This window comes from Neolamprologus multifasciatus, chromosome 6 (assembly GCF_963576455.1).
Source record: "Neolamprologus multifasciatus chromosome 6, fNeoMul1.2, whole genome shotgun sequence".
In the NCBI taxonomy this organism is placed as follows: domain Eukaryota; kingdom Metazoa; phylum Chordata; class Actinopteri; order Cichliformes; family Cichlidae; genus Neolamprologus; species Neolamprologus multifasciatus.
In genome coordinates, this window is record NC_140444.1 from 7033386 (window position 1) to 7053278 (window position 19893).

Here is a 19893-nt window from a genome sequence, read left to right on the forward strand (position 1 = left end):
GATTAGTCACATACTCTGGTCACATGTATCCCTGCTCTTTGATGAGGGCTATCTTGTGATCGACACAAACAGATCATCTCTGTTTTTAGGACGTCAAGTGAGGGACTGCTGTTTCCCTCATGATTTCAGACTCCAGTGCTCCTCTTCTTCTCTTCTTCTTTTTCTTCATGTGTCTTTGAACTTGTGCCAGGCCATGTGAAGATCACACTGGAGTGAAAGGGTGGGATAGGGATTTTTTTTTATGAAAAGCTATTGAGGTCAGGGAATGGGGAAAGTAGAGCAAAACCATGGTGATTACTTCTTGAAAATCCAAGACATCTTTTGGGATAGAGCTATGCATTTTTTAAAACGAAAAATCATGTGCTAAAAACAACAGCAAAAGCAGTTGAAGTGGGCTGTGAAGATTCGAAGTTATAAATTGTTTCGTTGCCTTAGGGGAACAAATGGTTCACAGGTTCACCAAAAAAAAAAATCTTCATAAGAATATAAAAGCGCTACTGTTAATGTTTATAATGTGGTTTTAACCATATCAGTGACACTAGACTACGATTTATTAAGTATGAGAGTGACTTTGCCAGTTTTATAACTACTCTGTTGTGTGATTTGGTAGAGGCACTCTTCCTTTGAATCCTTCCAACTTTCATTATGCCTGGATTTGATTCAGACAATACTATCCCCCAGAGGAGAAATCCTAATGACACCTGTGTAATCTTTTAAATGTCTCTGACTGTTGGGTGGATTGTCACAAAATCTGCTGCGAACATGCACAATGAATTTGGCAGCTCTCTAATTTTTCATCAGCACCATCTTCAAATCAACTTGTAAAAAACCTGTGGCATTCCCATCAGCTCAGCCAGACTTTTTTTGGGGGTAATTAGCAAATGTTAGCACACCCATAACTAAACTGATATGGTGAACTGAGTAAACATTAACTGATTTATGAATGCAACAAAACACACTTTAAATAACTTCAATGACACTGTTTATTTATCACCACTTGGTCTGTGTATGTATATGTGTGTGCAATTCTTTGCGCCGCACCATCTTTGATGTTCATATGTACTGTATTTGTGTATGCCTTCCCTGTATGATTGCAAAACCCTTCGATATCTTGCCGTGATAGCCCTCTGTCCTGTACATGATCAAGTGTTCTGTTAGTAAAAATACACAACAGGCCAAAACAACTCAACTGGTTCTTTGCTACACACAGCAAGGCCCAGCACCTGTAAGTGGTGAAAAGTAACAATCAAATAAGATCAACTTAATTCTTGGTTCATGTGAAGGGGTTTTCTGAAGCACTCTCCCTTCACTTTAATCATCTTGATTTTGTAGCACTTGGTTTTATTAGATTGAATGACGATATGAGGTGTAGAAACTAACCAATGGTTACACAGTTTTCAGAAAAAAGTATATTGTATGTGTATATATATATATAGTTATATATATAGATTTATATTCATTTATAAGCTTTTAAAATAGCACAGTAAACACTTTGCACACATGATAAAAACCACTGAATGTGTCTGATTGTTTATGTATAGGCCAATGGCATCAAGGGAACCACACCCTTATCAAAGGAAATTTCACTTTCTCTGCAGTCAGTCAGCTCAGGAAGGAACATCAGAACTGTTACTACTTCAGAAATGAGAACATTCATTTTGTGTGTGTGTGTGTGTGTGTGTGTGTACGTGTGTGAGCGTGTGTGTACGTGTGTGTGTGTGTGTTTTTATATAGATAAACTGAACGTGAGGCTAATGAGCTTCTTTTTCTACGCAGTGCTTTTGTTCAGAGCTCCTTCCTGAAGTGGCTTATCTGGAAAGATGATTGAACTCAGCGCTAGACCACATGTTCCTGTCTGTAATTGCAAGTTGGAATATTTTAGAGTTTGCACACTTTAACCACACAGAAAGAACAACAGAAACAAAAAAGAGAAGTTATATAAAGACAGTCAAGTCAAAAACCAGAGATACAGAATTTATAATACTTCACATTTTCTCTGCTTGCCCCTCTTTACCATGATTTTTTTTTTCATACCTGTACAACATCTGCTGTCTCTCGCCTCTAATTGTCTCTCACTTTCACTCTGGCAGTTTGTCTCCTTCCCGCAACACAGTCTCTGTACAGCTGGCTTAGTGGTGACCATAGAAATAGCTAAAGGGTTCCGTGTGACGTTGGTTGAAGTTTGTACAGAAACATTTGTTTTTTTTTTCTTTTTGTTTTTTTTTCTTTATGTAAACAGGCACACACAAATTTCTAGAGGCTAACTCTTCAGTCAACAAAAACACCTTCTTGACTTAACCGTTCCCTCATCATCACACATGATTTGTATTCCTCCGTTTGTTTCAGTTCCTTTCCTCTGTCTGCTGATGACATTGTAATTTTCACATGGTCAAGAGTTTCGGCCCCGGTCTCAGTCCTGCTGAGAGAAATAAGGCCTTGGATTGCTCCTTTGATATCTAGAGGTTTACAGCTACTCAGTTTTTATTTCTCCTTTCCTCCCTCAGCAGACACAGCCAAGGCTTCGTTACAGTTCGCCACCCAAGATAATGAAGTTTAACCAAGGTTGCTGTTGTCCAGGTTGCCGTTTGTTTAGTTTTATTTCGCTGTCTCTAGCATCAGTGTTGGTGGTCTAGTAAAGGAATTCACGCTGTCTCCGACAGATCCACATGGAATGAGCTAGCAAATCCTTTTGCGGGCTGAAAAGACAGAGAACACACTCGTTAAGACAAATGACACCCTTTCCCTCGAGGCTTTTTAGTGACACAGGCGGCTCGAAATACCATCTCTTGAAGGATACGTGCCACAAAGGACGCTCTGTGAAGTTATTTATACACCCTAGAGGCTGGTTCTCACAGCATAATTGTAAAACTAATTTGGGAATTGGGTAAAAACATGTCTATCAGTGAAGATAAATGCTCCAAAATTTGGTGGCTACATGATGCATGCGTAGAAAATACACAGAGCACTAATTGATTCATTAATTATCTATAAATGGATCATTAAACATTTATAAATACTTTATCAAGACAACCCTGGTGATCAGAGTATTGCCATAGCAGCATAAGATGCTATTTTTAAAAGTAGAATATATTGCCTATTGTTTAATAAAGTCTCAGCTTCTGGGACTATTCTGATAGCCTATTTTCTTACAGAATGATGAACAGCAAAACCTTTGCTGTGGCACAGCGGGTCCATTTATTTCAACTGATAAGAAAAAATGGAGGTAACATCAAAAAAGTAAATTGAAATAAAATAAAGTTGTGAGTTTTGGACTGAGCGAATATGGAGCACATTTATCCTAACCCTGCAAGGCAGACGAGATGAGCAGACGCACAGGCAGCTATATTTGGAGCAAAACAAGCTCTAGCACCTAAAGGCTAAATACCAATTATTTTTCACACAGACCTGATGTGCAAGAAGAAGATTGCTTGCCTCTGTTAAGTCACAAACAAGAAAAAAGCAGGTTATGGTGCTCATCGTTTACCTGAGAGACAGCCCACAGTCAGCATGCAGTATCATGGAGGGTGGTGGTTAACATGATGGTGACTTGACTGGAAATGACTTCTCTACTGAATGTGTATATCAAATCCATTCTCTACTCTTAGAGCTAATAGAATATTCATGTAATGTGGGAGCCTGGAAAGCAATTGAAGGTGCTAAGAAGTGTCCAGCCATCCTTTTTCCCCCTTGCTTTCCTTAGAAATGCAAACTGGAAACTGAAGTCTCAATTTTAGTGGTTCAGTGATTATCAATATGTTTCTTTTGCCAAATTAAACTTACTTTATACTGCAATAGTTTCCTGCCTTCTTGCAGAAAACTTGTGTACGTGACATTACCAACTGAAATAGTTTGACCTCATAGTTGACAGCCCATCTCACCCACTCTTCTTTATGTCATGTATTGATCCACAAGCAAGCAAATATAGATACTCAACAGTTCCTTTGTAGAACAAAATGGACTTCAGTCCTTGTGAAGAAGAAGCAGTAGCGTGGGTTGTATTTCACCTTTTGAGCTATTCAGTAAGGAAGTCATCATGCTCGAGCAAAACCAATGTTGAGCAAATGGAAAAAGATGTCCCCTACATCATGAGATGATCTGTCTTTTGTTTGCTCTTTGCATGCTCCAATCACACAATGTAGATATGTGGAAACATGACGTGTGCTTGTTTTGACAACCTTTACTTATATGAGCATCAGATAAAAAGGATTTTGAGGGGAGAATTTGGAAAAAAAAGGAAAAAGAAAGGGGCAACAGCAAATTACCACAAGTCCAATTCATTTTTTTTATTATTATTTTAGAATAAGTCACATAATTACAAGCAGCATTTAGGGTTAGGGTGAGGTTGATTAAAAATTTAAGTGTCTTTTGGAGAAGGACAGTTAGAAATAGTTTACATTTTACAATTGATAAAATTAATGATAATTTACAAAAAAAAAATAAAAAAAAATAAAAAAACTTAACAGAACGATATAACAAAAGATAAAGCCGTAATTTTAAACTCCTTAATAAAAGAAGAAATAAAAGTTGATGAACATCATTAAAAAAGTCCAGATCAGAATCAAGAGGCAGATTCATTGTCCCCTCCTTTGGTATCTGTACTGGACCAGACCAAAGTCATAGGGTCCCAGGGACCTTTCATACTGATACTCACAGAGAAAGGTGGGTTTGTATGGTAGGGTCCCCCTATCATACTCTTTCCTCTCTAGCGTGCTGGAGCTGTACTGCTGTTGCTGCTGATGGAGATGATGGTGAAGGCTGTGGTGTGACTGTGACCTTTGGCCGTCCTTGCCAAAGGTGGAGAATGACCTATCGTTGGACGAGGCAGTGGACGAGGTCATGGTGAGTTGGTCGGAGAGGTTGACAGAGGAGGGTACCTCAGTGTCGGGCAGTGTGGCATCCATGCCGGGGACATGCAGATTGCTACGGTAGTCCGGCCCCTGGCGCCCATCTGATGGCACAAAGGATGGCATCCAGCAGCGGTCGGAGTGACCCAGGGCCTTGCACTCTTCTGTACAGTTGGAGAACAGGTCAGTGCCTATAGAGAGCATTCAGAGAGAGGATGCCAAGTGCGAATGAAGAAAGCACAAATGGAAAGCCAGAAATGTTGATGGAGGACAATAAGTAAGAAAAAAGGAATGGGGTCATGATCAAAGAAGCCGTACAAATATTTGGAGTGGAAAGGGGAGATGGAGGGAGAGATGAGTGAAAGAAGAAGAGAGAACACAAGTTAGCAATCATTTGCCAATGTTGCAAGCAGAAAAAGTGCTGCAAAAGCTATTCATCACAGAGACAAGGCCAACATTGATGAAGCAAATTGTTTGTTTTCTTCCTCACCCCATTCATTCCGAATGAAATGTGCAATCAAAGTGATGTGGTGTTGAGAAAACATTTCAACCCCCCCACCCCCCGACATCAACATCCTCAGTCTCACAATTGATTTTGAAACGCCAGGAGACAAAATGCGAATCTATATCCCTTCGTCAGTACACAAAAAAACGATAATTATGTTAAGAAATGTGCCACAAAACCAACAAAATAGTCACTGGCTACATAACCACACTCTAATGTCAATCATCCCTATACCAGCCGACAAAGTGTGTAATTGGCACACAGCTTCTGCCAAAAACAAAAGACCACATAAAAAAGATCAAATCAACATCTGAAATGATATAATAGAATGTCAAACACACTGGCGCATAAACACCAAGCATGAAGGAAGTACCAGTTGTGTTAATTAAACTGTCTCTGTGTCAGAGTGTGCGTGTGCTCATGTGCATAGTGGATTGTAGTTTTCCCGGCTCTCCAGTGAAATGTGGATGGTTTAGGAAAGCCTTCAAATGGCGCGATCAAAGCAGGAGATGATCGGTTTTGGGTGAGAAGAGGAAAGAGATCTGTTTCATAAGGAAAGGGAAAAAAAGAGCAAGGGAAAGAAAGTGGGCGATAATTCCCTGTGGCTGAGTGGGTTTCAGATCTATTCTACTGATCCATTCAACTGATAGTGTCTCTATTGCTCCATTACTAACACTACACATGTACACACACAAACAAAATAATGTTAGAGAAAAAGCAGAGAAGCTAGACTCTTTTCATATTTTTTTGAGAGGGTGGGGGTGTGTGGGAGAGTCTGTATAGTCAGTAGTGATCAGTGCAGTCATGTCAACGAATAAATGTGTTAATATTATCTGCCGTCTACATAGCATGTTTTTTTCTGCCATTTCCACAACCTGTCATGGATTACAGATCATTTGAACCTATACATTATTTTCTAAAAGACGAGAACTGAGTACAGAAGAAAGTATCCATGAGGTTCATATTGTTAGTTAAGTTTTGTTCGTTCTGTCTGGTAGATTGCAACTGCTCTGCTGTTTGTTACAAATAAATAAATAAATAAACAAAATTAAGTTGCCCTGTTTCCATGTGTTCAATATAATGATCTGAGCAATCGTCAGCAACAAAAGGTACAACCCGCACTTTCTGAACTTATTTTGGTGACCTCGCAGGCTGTATGCATACTTGCAGATGTTAGTCAAGGCAAAAAAGCACTTGTACCTCCTTCTCATGTTTATCAAATTAAAATAAATTAATTGTAGTTCTAGTTAATGTTCTTCTGAACAATGCTAGACTAAATCTTAAGTGCACAAATAATGCAATAAAGCTGATTCTCTTGTTGTGGAGACAGAATACAGTATCTTTCATCATCTGGAAAGTATTATGTAGGCTTAATGCATTAATAATAAAGCTGAGATTTAGGTAGGATTTTTTTGTCTGTCATTTCTATGTTAAGTGGGATAACTGGTTTCACTGTTTATGGATGCATTTATTTATTTATGTATTTATTTATTGAACTGCAACTAAGGTAATCCTTGAAAATACTGAAGACGGGGAAAAAGGCTGAAAAATGATGAGATGAGAACAGCCAGTAAACGGTTACGTATTTTGAAATAATCTTAAAATTAATTAAATCTAATTCGATGCAAATTATTAAACATACAACAAAAACATTATTGTAGTTTTGACTTTGTTGTGTTATACATCGCCAGTTATTTTAATAGTAAATATTGACTACTGCACATGTAAATAACACAGCAATATCAGTCTTTATATTGTCAGAAACACCACTACAACAGATCCTATTTCCCTCTATTTGTGCGTGTTGTGTGAATCTAATCTTGCTAATTCATGCCTCATGGGGAGCAAGAGAGGCACAAGACTGCAGTGACCAGAGAGCTACAGACAACAAGGGCCAAGCAGACTGGGGGGAGTCACAGATTTCAGAAACAGAGACAGCAGGCGGGCGAAACGGCAAGACTGCAGGAACCATAAGGAACGAGAGGGGAAACCTGGGCGATCGCAGATGGAAAGAGCAATGGCCAGAAAAGACAAGGGAGACCCAAACCTTACAGATGGAGATGGGAAAAGGGCTAGAGAGAGGTGGGCTGAGTTGGAGGCTGGCTTTGATTTACCAGAAACAGCGTTACAAATGTCCAATTAAACATTAGCTTTCATGTGCTTCAACCCTATTTCACAAATATTTTTTAAACATTCATTCAGATGCCACTTTTCTAATTCTAATTATTCAAGGCTGTGTGGAGCAGCTGCCTTATCCGAGTTTAAATCGTTTAAAAATAGATACGTGTTAGCTGACAAGTTCTTTGTTTAGTATTTTACCTTACATATTTTGTTTGATTGCGAAAGATTTAAAGACATGAGATATGTTTTTAGTTTGTATACACTGTCTGGTTTGATTGCCCCATGAGTAAGCACAAGTCACAGGTTTTTGCTGCCAAAGGGTGCATTTGTTTTTTATCATAGGAGGGATGTGGCTCAGTGGCAGCACAAACCGAATCGATGGAGAAGAAAATGAAGAATCTCTCAATTCCATCAGGACTAGTCCAGGAAAAGCTGCTCCAGGAGATATTTGTAATGCTGATTCCATTTTTGAGTGGCGTTTACTTCAATTTACCCTCCAATTCACCCCAAGAACTAATGTATATTTATGGTGTCTTTAAAGGCTGGGTGCATATAAATTATGGTATTTCTGTTAATTCCCACTTTTATATTTGCCCTTTAACCTTTTAATGGACTATTCAGAAATGTCTCTTCTCACACGTGAAGGGCGTTGACCTCAGGCCACTTTCTGTCATTTCTAAGGTATTGTGTGGATAAAGAGACTGGGTGTCATAATGCATACATATATACATTCTTAAATGTATAAACAAACGAGCAGGAAGACTGAAGCACAGGTGCGTAAACCAGACATATATTTGGCAGAAACCACAATGTACCCACACCTGCATACCAATAAAAAGTTAATACTGAAGGATTATAAGAGAAAAGGTCTGTTTGTTCCGTATTTCTCATTTCTCAGTTCGCATTGTACTCTGCAGATGATGTAAAAATATAGTCTGCTCTGCACTGTTTACCATATATCAGGCTGAGGGTCGTGTCACAGCTTCCGAAATGCTCAGTGATTTTTTTTGCCCGCCAACTCACTCTTGAAAAATGACAACGTGAACACATATGTTTGCAAACACACATACATGCTTGCAATACTCCATTAATACAGAGATATGTAAATTTACATGAGTAAACAGACAGGGCATGCATACATGACACCAAGTAGCTGTTGATCCCCGTGAAGCACCTTTTCCTCCTCAGGCAGGAAGAAAAACAACAACCAAAACAGTGACTGGCAATGACAGGCCCTGCCAGCAGCCCTATCTCTCATTGTGACCTCATCAGGCAGGAAGAACACACATACGCACTCTCACATGCGCATGCAGGAGACAATGTAAACGATGCTACACAATAAAAACGTGATCTACTTGCTAATAAGCAATCAGCGCTTCCGTTCTTTTTTCTTTTCCTTTTGCCCCCCATTACAACACTGCATGTTTCTGAAATCCCTTGTTGGTGTGATTTGACTAATTGCGCTGTCTGACATACATCCAGCAACAGGGAGCGGGGAAATGAAGGAAAACAATTTCTCAGGAAAACACGAGCCTCTAGTTTGAATTCATTTTGCGGGTTTACACTTAGATTCACAGTCTCTCATTCTCTATTAGTCCCTATGAGTTTATTTCCTTTCGTCCTCTGTCTCTCATTATTTTCTGTCACATGTAATTCTCCTTCTTTCCTCTCCTGTTGCTTTTTCTCTCCTTATTTTGTTTTCTCCACCCTTAAAAAAAGAGCACTCCTAATCCCCCAGGTGGAGGGTGTCTTCTATCCATACCTCTGTTTTTCATCTTGTCCTCCACTGCTCCAGAGAGAATACAGACACAAAACATCAATATTTGGACAGCAGCAGCGTACGGCAGGGGAGTAGCAGAGCTTCCTTACATGAGTTGGCCAGAGAGGCTGTGATGAGTAAACCAGAGACCTCCCAGGGCCAAAACAGAACAAGATGGCTCTCACAATTCTAGACGTAATGACAGACAGAAAAGACTGTTCCTAGCTACCATTTTCAATGTTTGTTAGGCAGCAACTAGGCTGAGATGGAGAGCCAAGATGGCCCCTCTTGTAACAGTCACTGCTTGATTAACATCACCCTTTAGATCATACGTGCAAAGGGACAGGTTGTATGATTTGGACCTTTGTTGAATGCCAAGAATTACAGTGTATAGCTATAACTATTCTTTGACAATAAAACTTCTGACAGCATCGTTCTACAAAATTCTGATTTATTACTACTTAGCTTTTCTTTTCTTATTTCTGGCCTTCACATGTTATTATAAAATTGCACTCAGAGACTATTGTTTCTAATATTTTGCCTAATCTATGTATCGTGACGTCCTACTCTTTTTTTAATAGGTTTATTCAGGAAAGCTAGACCAGATGTTCAGTGACATTAATTTTCTGGAGAGAAAATGTGTGTTACTCATGGCCAAAGCATGTTTATGACTCCCCCAGAGTTTTCAAATAGTCTTAAGGCCTTACCTTTTACTTCGAATTTTTCAATGCCTCATGTGAGGAAAAAAGAATACAATACTCTTTCACTTTTGATCTTGAGTTTTTAACGGATTCAAGGTATGTCCATGTACAGGCACTACAGCCATACTTGTGTCCTCTTTTTTCAATCACTTCAGGGTTAAAAACACATTCAGTTCATTCAAAAGCCATAGCCTATTTATACTGAAGAGGGTATTCATCAAGGTGCTGAAGTTGTTTGAGTGTATTAGTAATCACTGCAGGACATGTTCCTATTGTGGTTTCTTTTTTTCACACAGAGAATCCTCTTCCATCTACCTTAGCCACGTTACAAAGAGGTCATTCAAAATGGAAACTGTTTAAGTGCTTACTCAGAGATAAGAAAGACATCTTGCAGGAATCTGAGCAATCTCGTCAATTAGTTAATCAAACTGATTGCCAGAACTCTCTTTTATCTTTCTCTGCTCTGATTTGTATCGACTATTTTGGAATTCAACAAATGAGTCGTGTTAGTAGAAGAGATGCCATGTCCGCCTATTTCAGGTAGAACGCAAAGTATTTTTTTAATGAGAAAATGTTTGGTTTTTTTTATTCTGTTTCCTGCAGATGATTTTGCAGCGAGCTCTTTTCAAATTCTTCAACTTCAAAGGCAATAAGTGTGGATCTACACAATCATTTCACCAAACTTCCATCATGCCATCTTCCTTCAGAGGTTTCACATTTAAGAAATTGTTCTGTTGTCATTGATTCTTGTTAAAAGAGCCGTTCCTTAAGAACAGTGATTTTAAGCACAAAATTGCTATACATTTGCTGATTCCAGTGTTGTTGCTTGTTTTATATGATAGTAAACTACATATCCTTGACTGGTGGTCAAGACAAACAAGCAATTTTGTAACAATGTTTTTAGCCATTAAACCATTTAGAGCTTTGAAATGATTTCAGTCGGAAATTAAACTAAATGAATGATGAAAAGCATGATGCACAGCCAACTGATGACACAATAATTGTTAATTGCAGCCTTTGTCTGGTGTTACTATTTTAACTACTGACTTGAAAAGGTTTTCATGAGTGAAAGCTTTTCGGTTGTGACTGTTTGCCTTTTGTTTGTCATTTTCACCTAAGCAAAGGAAATGTCTTCCGAATGCATTTGTGTATTTTCTTCCCCTCAACTCCTCTTCGTTCGACTTTCCTTTATGCAAGCTTTTAAACGAAAACTTGAGATGTTCTCTTAATCATCTCACAGATTGCATTTGTTTGTTTATGACATTCTTTTGGCATAAATCTATATTTCTATACAAACCAGTTGCCCTTTAGTGTCTGGGACAATGAGAGAAGGTGGTATCAAAACACTGTGTGCTAAATTCCTCTGACAGCTTACTGACATGGGAAACTGCAAAACTGTGGCCGCCACTAATTCATAATCAGCCATCTAATACACCGTTGCCACAGTGATTTAATTGTCTCATTTGTCACGGCTGTTGTTCTCACCATAACAAACGTCATGATAATGATCATTTCCAGTCTCCCACCCGTCACGCAGTCTTCCACAGCTGATCGAATGTTTCTGTGAAGCCATTTTTTTCCCCTGATGAATATTTTATCTTCTCTTAAGTGTCACCTTTTTTTTTACGTTCACTCACTCCTGTTGTCACCTCCAATTTAGATGATGGGAGAGCAGTGTATAATTTGGGAAAAAGAAGACTTGGGATATAAAAGGTGTGGCAGTCAGTCAATAGTGCTTCAGCTGTTGATGAACCAGTGCCTCACTGCAGACACGCTGCTTTGAGAAAAAGCCATTTGCCCACTTTTTAAAGGTATCTGGTGGCTCACAGGCAGTGTCCCTTTGATTTAAAACCACGTCAGGAGACTTATTTTCTAAAGTGTCAGCCGAGCGGCCGAGCGGAAAGCTAAGGCAGGTGTAGTTGATGATATGCCAACTGGAAATGGTTTTCCCTTGATTTGAAATATTCTGAGGTGCACAAAAAGGGAGAGTGTGCTGTGCGGTCCCATGAGGAAACCTTGCCTCTAACCCTCCTTTGATAATTGCTATGCAAAGGATCTAGAAATGAATTACTGATCAGCCGAGTGTTGCGGAGAGCCAACGTGTGGGGGAGACAGAATGAAGGATGAGACCCTGCCACAAACCCAAGAAAAGAATATGTGTGTGTCAGGCAAACGCATGCACACACAGAACGCAAGCATATGAAGTGTTATCTAGGCATAGTCATGTCAAACACACACATATATATGTATATATGTGTGTGTGTGTGTGTGTGTTCACAGCCAAACATATGGTTGTGAACACAGGTTCTCAAGAAACACATAAAAGTACATCAGGTCAGTATAAAGTCATCATGGCTCAGGCTTTGGCCGTCTGGCTTTCTACTCGCACTAAACACAAAACTCATACAGGAAACAGCACGTAATAACACAACTAAACTTACAGAAGCATGCAATCCACATAAGACAACCAACAGCATTCCTGTCCCTGTATATTATTAAGTAACACAGAGAAAAACAGAGACACAAATGAGCCGTATGTACACCTATATAGAGAAAATATATATAGATGGCAAAGTGCCAACTGCTTTCCTCTTAAACTGAATCTCATTTAAGCTTCACACAGCACCGTCTCAGAGGAGAAAGCCGTTTCAATACAGACATCATCACTGAGCCTTGTGTTCTACACAGCACACACACAAGCAGATTCAATGCAGGTATCATGTATACACCTACATATTAAATCAGACAATGGTATACCTTTACACCTACACAGACACCCACTCCATCTGGTTTTGTTTACAGAAGTCTGAGAAACTCAAGTGTCCCTCTTTCCAAAATACCAGTCGTGTGATATTACCTCCCATGGAGTGTTAAGCTGTTCCCTTCTAAATCCAACATGCGGACCAAATGTTGGTTTCCTGGTATGAAATACAGAGTACAGCACCAACTGTGTACACTCCCAGACCAGTGCCAAATGAGGTTTCTAGGAGCCAAATAAAGCTGAAGAAACATGTTACAGATTCAAAAATGTAGGTCTGTAACTATACTAGCAAATCGTCACAAAGGAATTCAAGACAATTTTCCACATAAAATAAGTGTTAAAGTACAGTCTCAGACTTGTCCAGGATCATGTTAGGACTTATTCCTTTCTGAAGTTTGCGGCTACTGGCTAGCAGAATATCTTGAGACATATATCACATATTTATACATCCAATGTTCCTTGTTGTCTTTTTTTTTTTTTTGAAATCTGATCTGCTGGTTAACATTGGGCAAAATGCTTGAAGAACAGCCAAATGCTACATGCATTCCAACAAGAGGTGTATGTTTAAGCAAACCCATTAATCGTTTCACAAGGTTTTTTTATGATTAAAAAAAATAAGGGAGTTTTGGATTTATTCCAATCCTGTATTTCAGTCTCGCACAGTTTGACCTTCCCAGCCTGTTTCATGAGCGAGGGCAGAGAGTGACACTACCACTGCTGCATACTGGCTCTCTATTTTGGCTTCGTTCATTAATAATGTCAAACACAGGAGAGCCTAATGAGGGACCATTCACTATCCTACAACACCTATCTGATCTTTTCTATTTGTATTCCCAGCATTGATATGATATTTGGCTGGCTCCCGTCTAGACAGGGGTCTTACACGCGTCGTGTGGAACAATCCCTCAGAAGGAAAGGGCAGTTCAATATGAAATGAGATTTTGTATTGCTCCACTTTTTGCCTGACTCCACTTTGATCAATAAACAGGTAAAAACCTAATAGAATTTTAGATAGAACAAGGCTAGCCTTATGATAAGACCCGAAGACATGTCTAAAGAAATCTGCGTTGTTTTAAAGTGTAAAAGAGAAATGAGTGAGTAAACAGACCTGAAGTGTGAGTGTAGGTGGGGAAATGTTACATAATCCTGATATTTTACCTTTATTTTAGCTGTAAAAGCTACAAAAAAATGCAAAACGTACTAATTTCTTTTGATAAGCAGAATCTATACATCAAAGGTAGTACAACACCCCAAGTGTAATGCTGATTGAAATGCTTCTCATTATATCAATTTAGCTTTAATGCCTTTCATTTCACTTCAGTGAGGATATTGATTTGTGCCACCAAAGCACTATAGGCCTCACACTGCCTTAGTGCCATTTGCTGTCCTTTCAGCACCACTTCATGCTGAAACAGCAGCAGACTTAAAACGAGAGAAGTCGGAATGCAAGGAAGGAAGAAAGAGAAAAGATTTCCTCCCAAATGTCCCTCCTTTTCACCCGGCTGTGAAATGTAATCAACACCTCTGGGGCCCAGTTCGTGCCAGCAAGCAACCTCGGAGTCTAGGCCTTCGCACTCTCTCAAATTAAGGAAATTAAAAGTCACCGGTCCGCACCAACAATTCAGCATTATCCCATTCACAATAACAAACACACACTATTGAAACAGATCAGGGTAGGGTGTGTGAGGGCTAATATGTTGGTGTAATTATGTGGGGTAACTCACCGGCTGAATGACCCCGGTTTGTGGCATCGTGGTCACTGTCACCCTGTTCGCTGTCACCGTGACCACTGTCTTTGGAGCTAACAATATCTGCTTCTTGAAATGCCGAACTAAAAGAGGCAGTGGGGAGGGCAGAGAGTTGAGGTATGAAAATAGTAATAGGGCAGAAGGAGAGAGGTTGAGACAGGGAAGCAGGAGACGAAGAGAGAAGCCAGGATTAAAAGGGAAAGGAGAAGGAGTGGGAGAGTCAGAAATCAACACCACGTTAATATAGTCACGGTGGCCATCAAGAGTCTAAATTGGATGTTACACATGGCATGTAATGAAATCCAGCATTAGAGCTTTAATAGACGCTACTCCGTCAGTTATGGGACTGATGCCAAATTGAAGATGAGTGTTATGGATACACTGGGAACAGTGTAGCCTCTCAACGCCACAATTAAGGATGCAGAATATATGGGATTCACACTGATGGTTGTAATATTCATTTTTATAGACATATGAATAGGTTGTGGCTCCATGAGGCATATTGAATGTTACAGGTCTTCTGATGGTGGATTGTGTGTGGCTCTTTAGGCTCTGTGATTTGACGATGTTTCAGTGTCTGTGCATGTGTCGCTAAATGTGTGCTTTTCACTACCTGTTGACACGTCTGGGTCTGTCCACAAGATAGCTGAGTTCTGCTCGTTGGTGTTTTGTCTAGAAAAGCCACAGACAACATTGGTCACATGTGATGCCGAATAAACAGAGGAGAAAGACATATGTTTCAAAATAGGAGATGCATTTAAAAACACGTATGGATATACTTGATGTCAACGTGTAACTGTGTAGAATAAGTTGTGGCTATGTGAGGCGGGGTACCGACGGTGCGCGCATCCACTTGGCGAGTGAGTGGGCGAGAGGAGACGAGAGTAGGGGAGAGTAGGTTAGGGAGGCGATTGAATGCGTAAATGATTGAGCTGCGCGATGCTGAAACTGAACAACCTTTGTTCACCGTGCTGCCGTGCTGGGTTGTGCACGGAATACTTAACGCACAGAAAAGGCAAGGCTGTGACTGGCTGTCTGGCTCCAGTCCAGCCAAACCGCAATCAACAAAAAGCCCCAACTCCACAGCTCCGCTGGCAGAACGCACAGACTGAGCACATCAAGTCTATTGAAGCCGCTGGTCTCATATCTTCTTATAGATTCTTATATTTGCCACGCAAACTTTATAACCTTTTGGGGACATGTGCAGTATATTGTTTATTTATTTTTTAAAAGATCCACTGTTAGGGAAAGATTCTGGCGTTGCTAAACCAGCAGAACGAAACGCTCTCCGGGCGATTTTTTAATTTTTTTGCACATTATAGTGCTTTATTGATGACATACTCCCTTCTGTGTAATTAAAAAAAATAATTTCTTTGAATGACCAATATAAGTTCCACAACTCTCTAATGTGTAGCCTAAAATTCATTAATTATTAAAATACATTTGTAAAATTCACAAATTACACTGTAGGCCCTTAAGTGGGAACTGGTTAATATGTGCGTCAAATTAAATCGTTTTTACTGAATAAAGAATAAACATTAAATAAAACACGTTTTTCAACTTGGTGGTCTAAAGAAATTGGCAAGTAAAGAAAAATATCTGGCGCACTCAACTTTTTCACAGCAATCTGTTGCAAAAAAAAAAAAAAACGACTACCAGATTTAAAAACTGACATGTCCAGTCACCATTAAGCATGACAGCGGTTAAAGGCCACTAAGCACAACAGCCAATGGCACATTCCTTTATAAGTCTTTTGAGAGAGTTTGACATTAGAACAGCTTTTCATGTCTAAAAACTGGGTTAACTGTTGAAATTGGGGTTTTGTGCTCTTTTGATGCAGCTCAAAATGTAGCCCAGAGAGACTACTAATGCTGATTCAGGCCTCTCTTACCTCATTAGACAGGATGCTGCCATTAGATATGATGTCCGGCTGTTGGTCACTGTAACCAGTGACTATGGCGCCGCAGGGGTTGGTGTGATCTGTGTCAGTGCTGCGAGAGGGGCTGCATGGTTTCAGAAACATCAGATCCGTTTTGGCAGATTCCGGTGTAAGACACACCTGGTAGCAGTAGGAATTCTGGTTTTGGTGATGGTGGGAGCCGAACCCCCCTCCTACGCCGCCTACACCAGACTCCTCCACGGGCACCTGCCCCACGGGCCCGACTCCTGACGTTACATTGGTGCTCTGAACTAACATGATGTCGGATTTACTTAGCTTTTTCTGTTTACGGCCACGAGCCTGCCTGCTGCAACACGAGCCACAGCACAGGCAGCAATCACCAGCAAGCAGGCACGTGTATATGTTGAGCTTCTTGTCCTTTTGGCAGCGCACTGCCAGCACGATCATGGCCAGGAGGAAGATAAAAGAAACAGAGCCCAGGGCAATGATGAGAATTAGGGTGAGGTCAAGGGAGGTCTCTTTTGTCTTGGAAGCTGAGCCGCGATCGACACCGCGGCCTTCAGTCACGCTGTCCACTAAAATTACACTCACACTGGCAGAGGAGGACAGAGGTGGCTGCCCGTGGTCCCTCACTTCGATCAGCAGGTCATAGTAGCCCTGGGGATCCCGTTTGGGAGATATCCTGCGGGCTGTTCGTAATTCCCCTGTCCTCCAGTCCATGCGGAACATTCCCATCTCGTTGCCCCGTAGGATGCTATATGACAGGCGTGCGTTCTCTCCATCATCTGCATCCATGGCCACAATGCGCGTCACTAGATAGCCTGGTTCTGCAGAGCGTGGCAGGTGCTCTTTGGCTGTGCCGTTTTTGCCGATAGGGGCTATCACAGTAGGAGCGTTGTCATTTTGGTCAACTATGATCACATTTACAGTAGCGTTAGAGAAGAGCTCGGGAGCACCTGAGTCCTTAGCCTGGACCATGAAACTGAACTCCTTCAGCTGCTCGTAATCAAAAGAGCGTAGTGCGTAAAGGTAGCCAGTGTCCTGATTTATTGACACATACGTGTCCACGGACATGCCCTGTATGTCACACTCCAATATGGAGTAGGTAATAAGAGCATTTTGTCCTACATCGGGGTCCAAAGCGCTCACAGCGTGAATGAAAGCACCGGGCACGTTATTCTCAGTCACATATACATCATAAACAGCCTGCGTAAATCGGGGCGCGTTGTCGTTCTCGTCGGAGACGTGCACTTTAATTGACTTGCTGGTAGCCAGGGAAGGCTGACCTTTGTCTTTAGCCACCACGGTTATGGTGTAGGAATCTGTGTTCTCTCTGTCCAAGGGTCCGTCTGTCACAATGGTGTAATAGTTTTTAAAGGAAGATTTCAGCTTAAAAGGAACATCCCCTAAAATTTCACAGCTCATTTGTCCATTCTCATCAGAATCCCTGTCCGAGACGCTAAAAAGTGCGATCACGGTGCCCGGGGCGTCCTGCTCGCTCACAGATTCAGTCACAGTGCTGAAACCGATCTCCGGTGTGTTGTCGTTCACGTCCACGAGTTTGACAAGCACTTTGCAGTGCGCGGGGACCGCATTAGCTCCCAGATCTTTAGCCTGAACATAGATCTGGTGCGTGACACTCTCTTCATAGTCCACCTCACCCGCTACCTCTATCCTACCCGTTCTGGCATCAATGTTGAATAATTCCTTTATCCGCGGTGTGTTATGATTGCTGAAAGAATAAACGATCTCTCCGTTTTGTCCCTCATCAACATCAGTAGCATTGAGCTGAATCACGAGAGTGCCCACGGGTGAGTTTTCCCGCAGATTAACCGTGTACACGGACTGGTCAAACGTGGGCGCGTTGTCGTTAGAGTCCAGAACTTTAACGACCAAGAGAGCTGTCCCGGTCCGCTGCGGGATGCCCCCATCCACAGCCGTCAGCACATAGCGGTGCACTGCCTGCTGCTCTCTGTCCAGCGGTTTCTCCAATACCAGCTCCGCAAACTTGTTCCCGTCGCTCTGTGTTTGCACGTCAAGGTAAAAATAGTTGTTATTCGTTATGGCATATGTACTGAGCGCGTTTGTGCCAACGTCAGGGTCGAAGGCGTTCTCCACCGGGAAACGGGTCCCGGGAATAGCGCTTTCCGAGATTTCCACAGAAATGTCTGTTTCAGGAAATCTGGGTGGATTGTCGTTGATATCCATCACCTCAATCTCCACGCGAAAGAGCTCCAATGGATTTTCCAGAAACACCTCCAGGTGCAATAGGCACTGGGTGGTCTGCTTACAAATTTGTTCCCGGTCAATTTTTTCCTTCACCACGAGCGCACCGTTCTCTAAGTTCACCTCCAGATAAGGTGTCCGTGAACTAGGCACAGTCTGAAAGTGGCGAGCGGAAAGTTTGGTAATGTCCAGCCCCAAATCCTCTGCAATATTCCCAACCACAGAGCCCGGTTCCTGCTCCTCTGGCACCGTGTAGCGTAGCTGAGAGGCAGCTCCATCCAGAGTGGAGAGCAGGAATATTAACCAAATCATCTCCCCTGCCTCTGTCCAAGTGCACTTCAAAACGGAAAAAAAATAAATGTTATTCCCTCTTCTCACAAGAAATGAGCATTTCCAATTTTCTCTGTCCGTAAAAGGGCAGTGAAATAAACAGCAACAAGGCTGCACGACTTTGAAATTCCTCTCCTCTGCCTCAGGTCAGTGGAACATTGTGTCGTTTCAGCTGTGAGAAGCACAGCCATTTGATCCGAGCTTCTCTGTTTTAATCAATTCAGCACCGGTCTGTGAGTTTTGGCGTCAGCGCAAACATTGCAGGCTGGAGCCAGGACGCATAGCCAACTCATAGCCTCTGCACAGAACAGACTGCCCCTTCTTCACAGAAAAAAAAGTCACAAAACAAAACAGGAAATTCCACACCAGCAGAGAAAGAACGCAAAAAGTCCTATTTATGCACAACCGAAATCAGCAACAAATATAACTTCTAAAGAAAGCCAGGCGAATAACACGACTTTCTCCCTATCTTTCTCTATGAGGATGTAATCACTGCGCCTAAGCGCTCAAAGCGGATGATGTTCTCAGCTCGGCTTCTGTAAAGCAAGTGTGAGCAGCGAGGTTGGTTTTGCGCACAGCTCCTTTCCCCACCAGCCAATGATATTCTCAAACAGCGGGTGTAATGGCACCTGATTGGGGCTCCGCAACGCCAGCCAGAGAACACATCGGACCCTCATAACAAAACCAGTTAAGTGCCGCTGCGCTCCTCTCCTCTCCTCTCCTCCCCTCTTTCCTCCAGGCCCAGCCTCAGTTGTAGCAGGGAAATTAAATGTTTTACACATCCAGTGAATTAAGAAAGTTGAATAATAGTGGGTGCTAGTTGGCGTTGGCGGGGCTGTGTAGATAAAACTGAAGCTTCGGTCGAAATAGTGGATTTTTTGAAAAGTTTTTTTTAACCTTATTCTTATTACTATCATGAGGATTCCTTTTTTGTTCCAATATAACAAACATCTCACAACTTGTTAGATGAAGAGCCATGACCCTCGTGTGGCTGTCCT

The 19893-nt window shown here is 41.4% G+C and overlaps 1 protein-coding gene across 2 annotated transcripts; it reads right to left on the reverse strand.

Moving 5' to 3' along the window:
* Positions 1–965: 965 nt before the first annotated feature.
* Positions 966–19460, reverse strand: pcdh10a (protocadherin 10a). 2 transcript variants are annotated; one of them, XM_085163246.1, is made up of 5 exons: positions 16331–19460; positions 15053–15111; positions 14416–14522; positions 4652–5035; positions 966–2696 (listed from the first exon to the last, which is right to left on the reverse strand). In XM_085163246.1, the coding sequence occupies exons 1-5, from the start codon at positions 18875–18877 to the stop codon at positions 2677–2679; spliced, it is 3117 nt and encodes a 1038-aa protein (XP_085019372.1). In that variant the 5' UTR covers positions 18878–19460; the 3' UTR covers positions 966–2676. The 2 variants fall into 2 exon arrangements, with proteins under 2 accessions (XP_085019372.1, XP_085019373.1); XM_085163247.1 differs by having other exon boundaries at positions 4875–5035; positions 16331–19459.
* Positions 19461–19893: the final 433 nt, after the last annotated feature.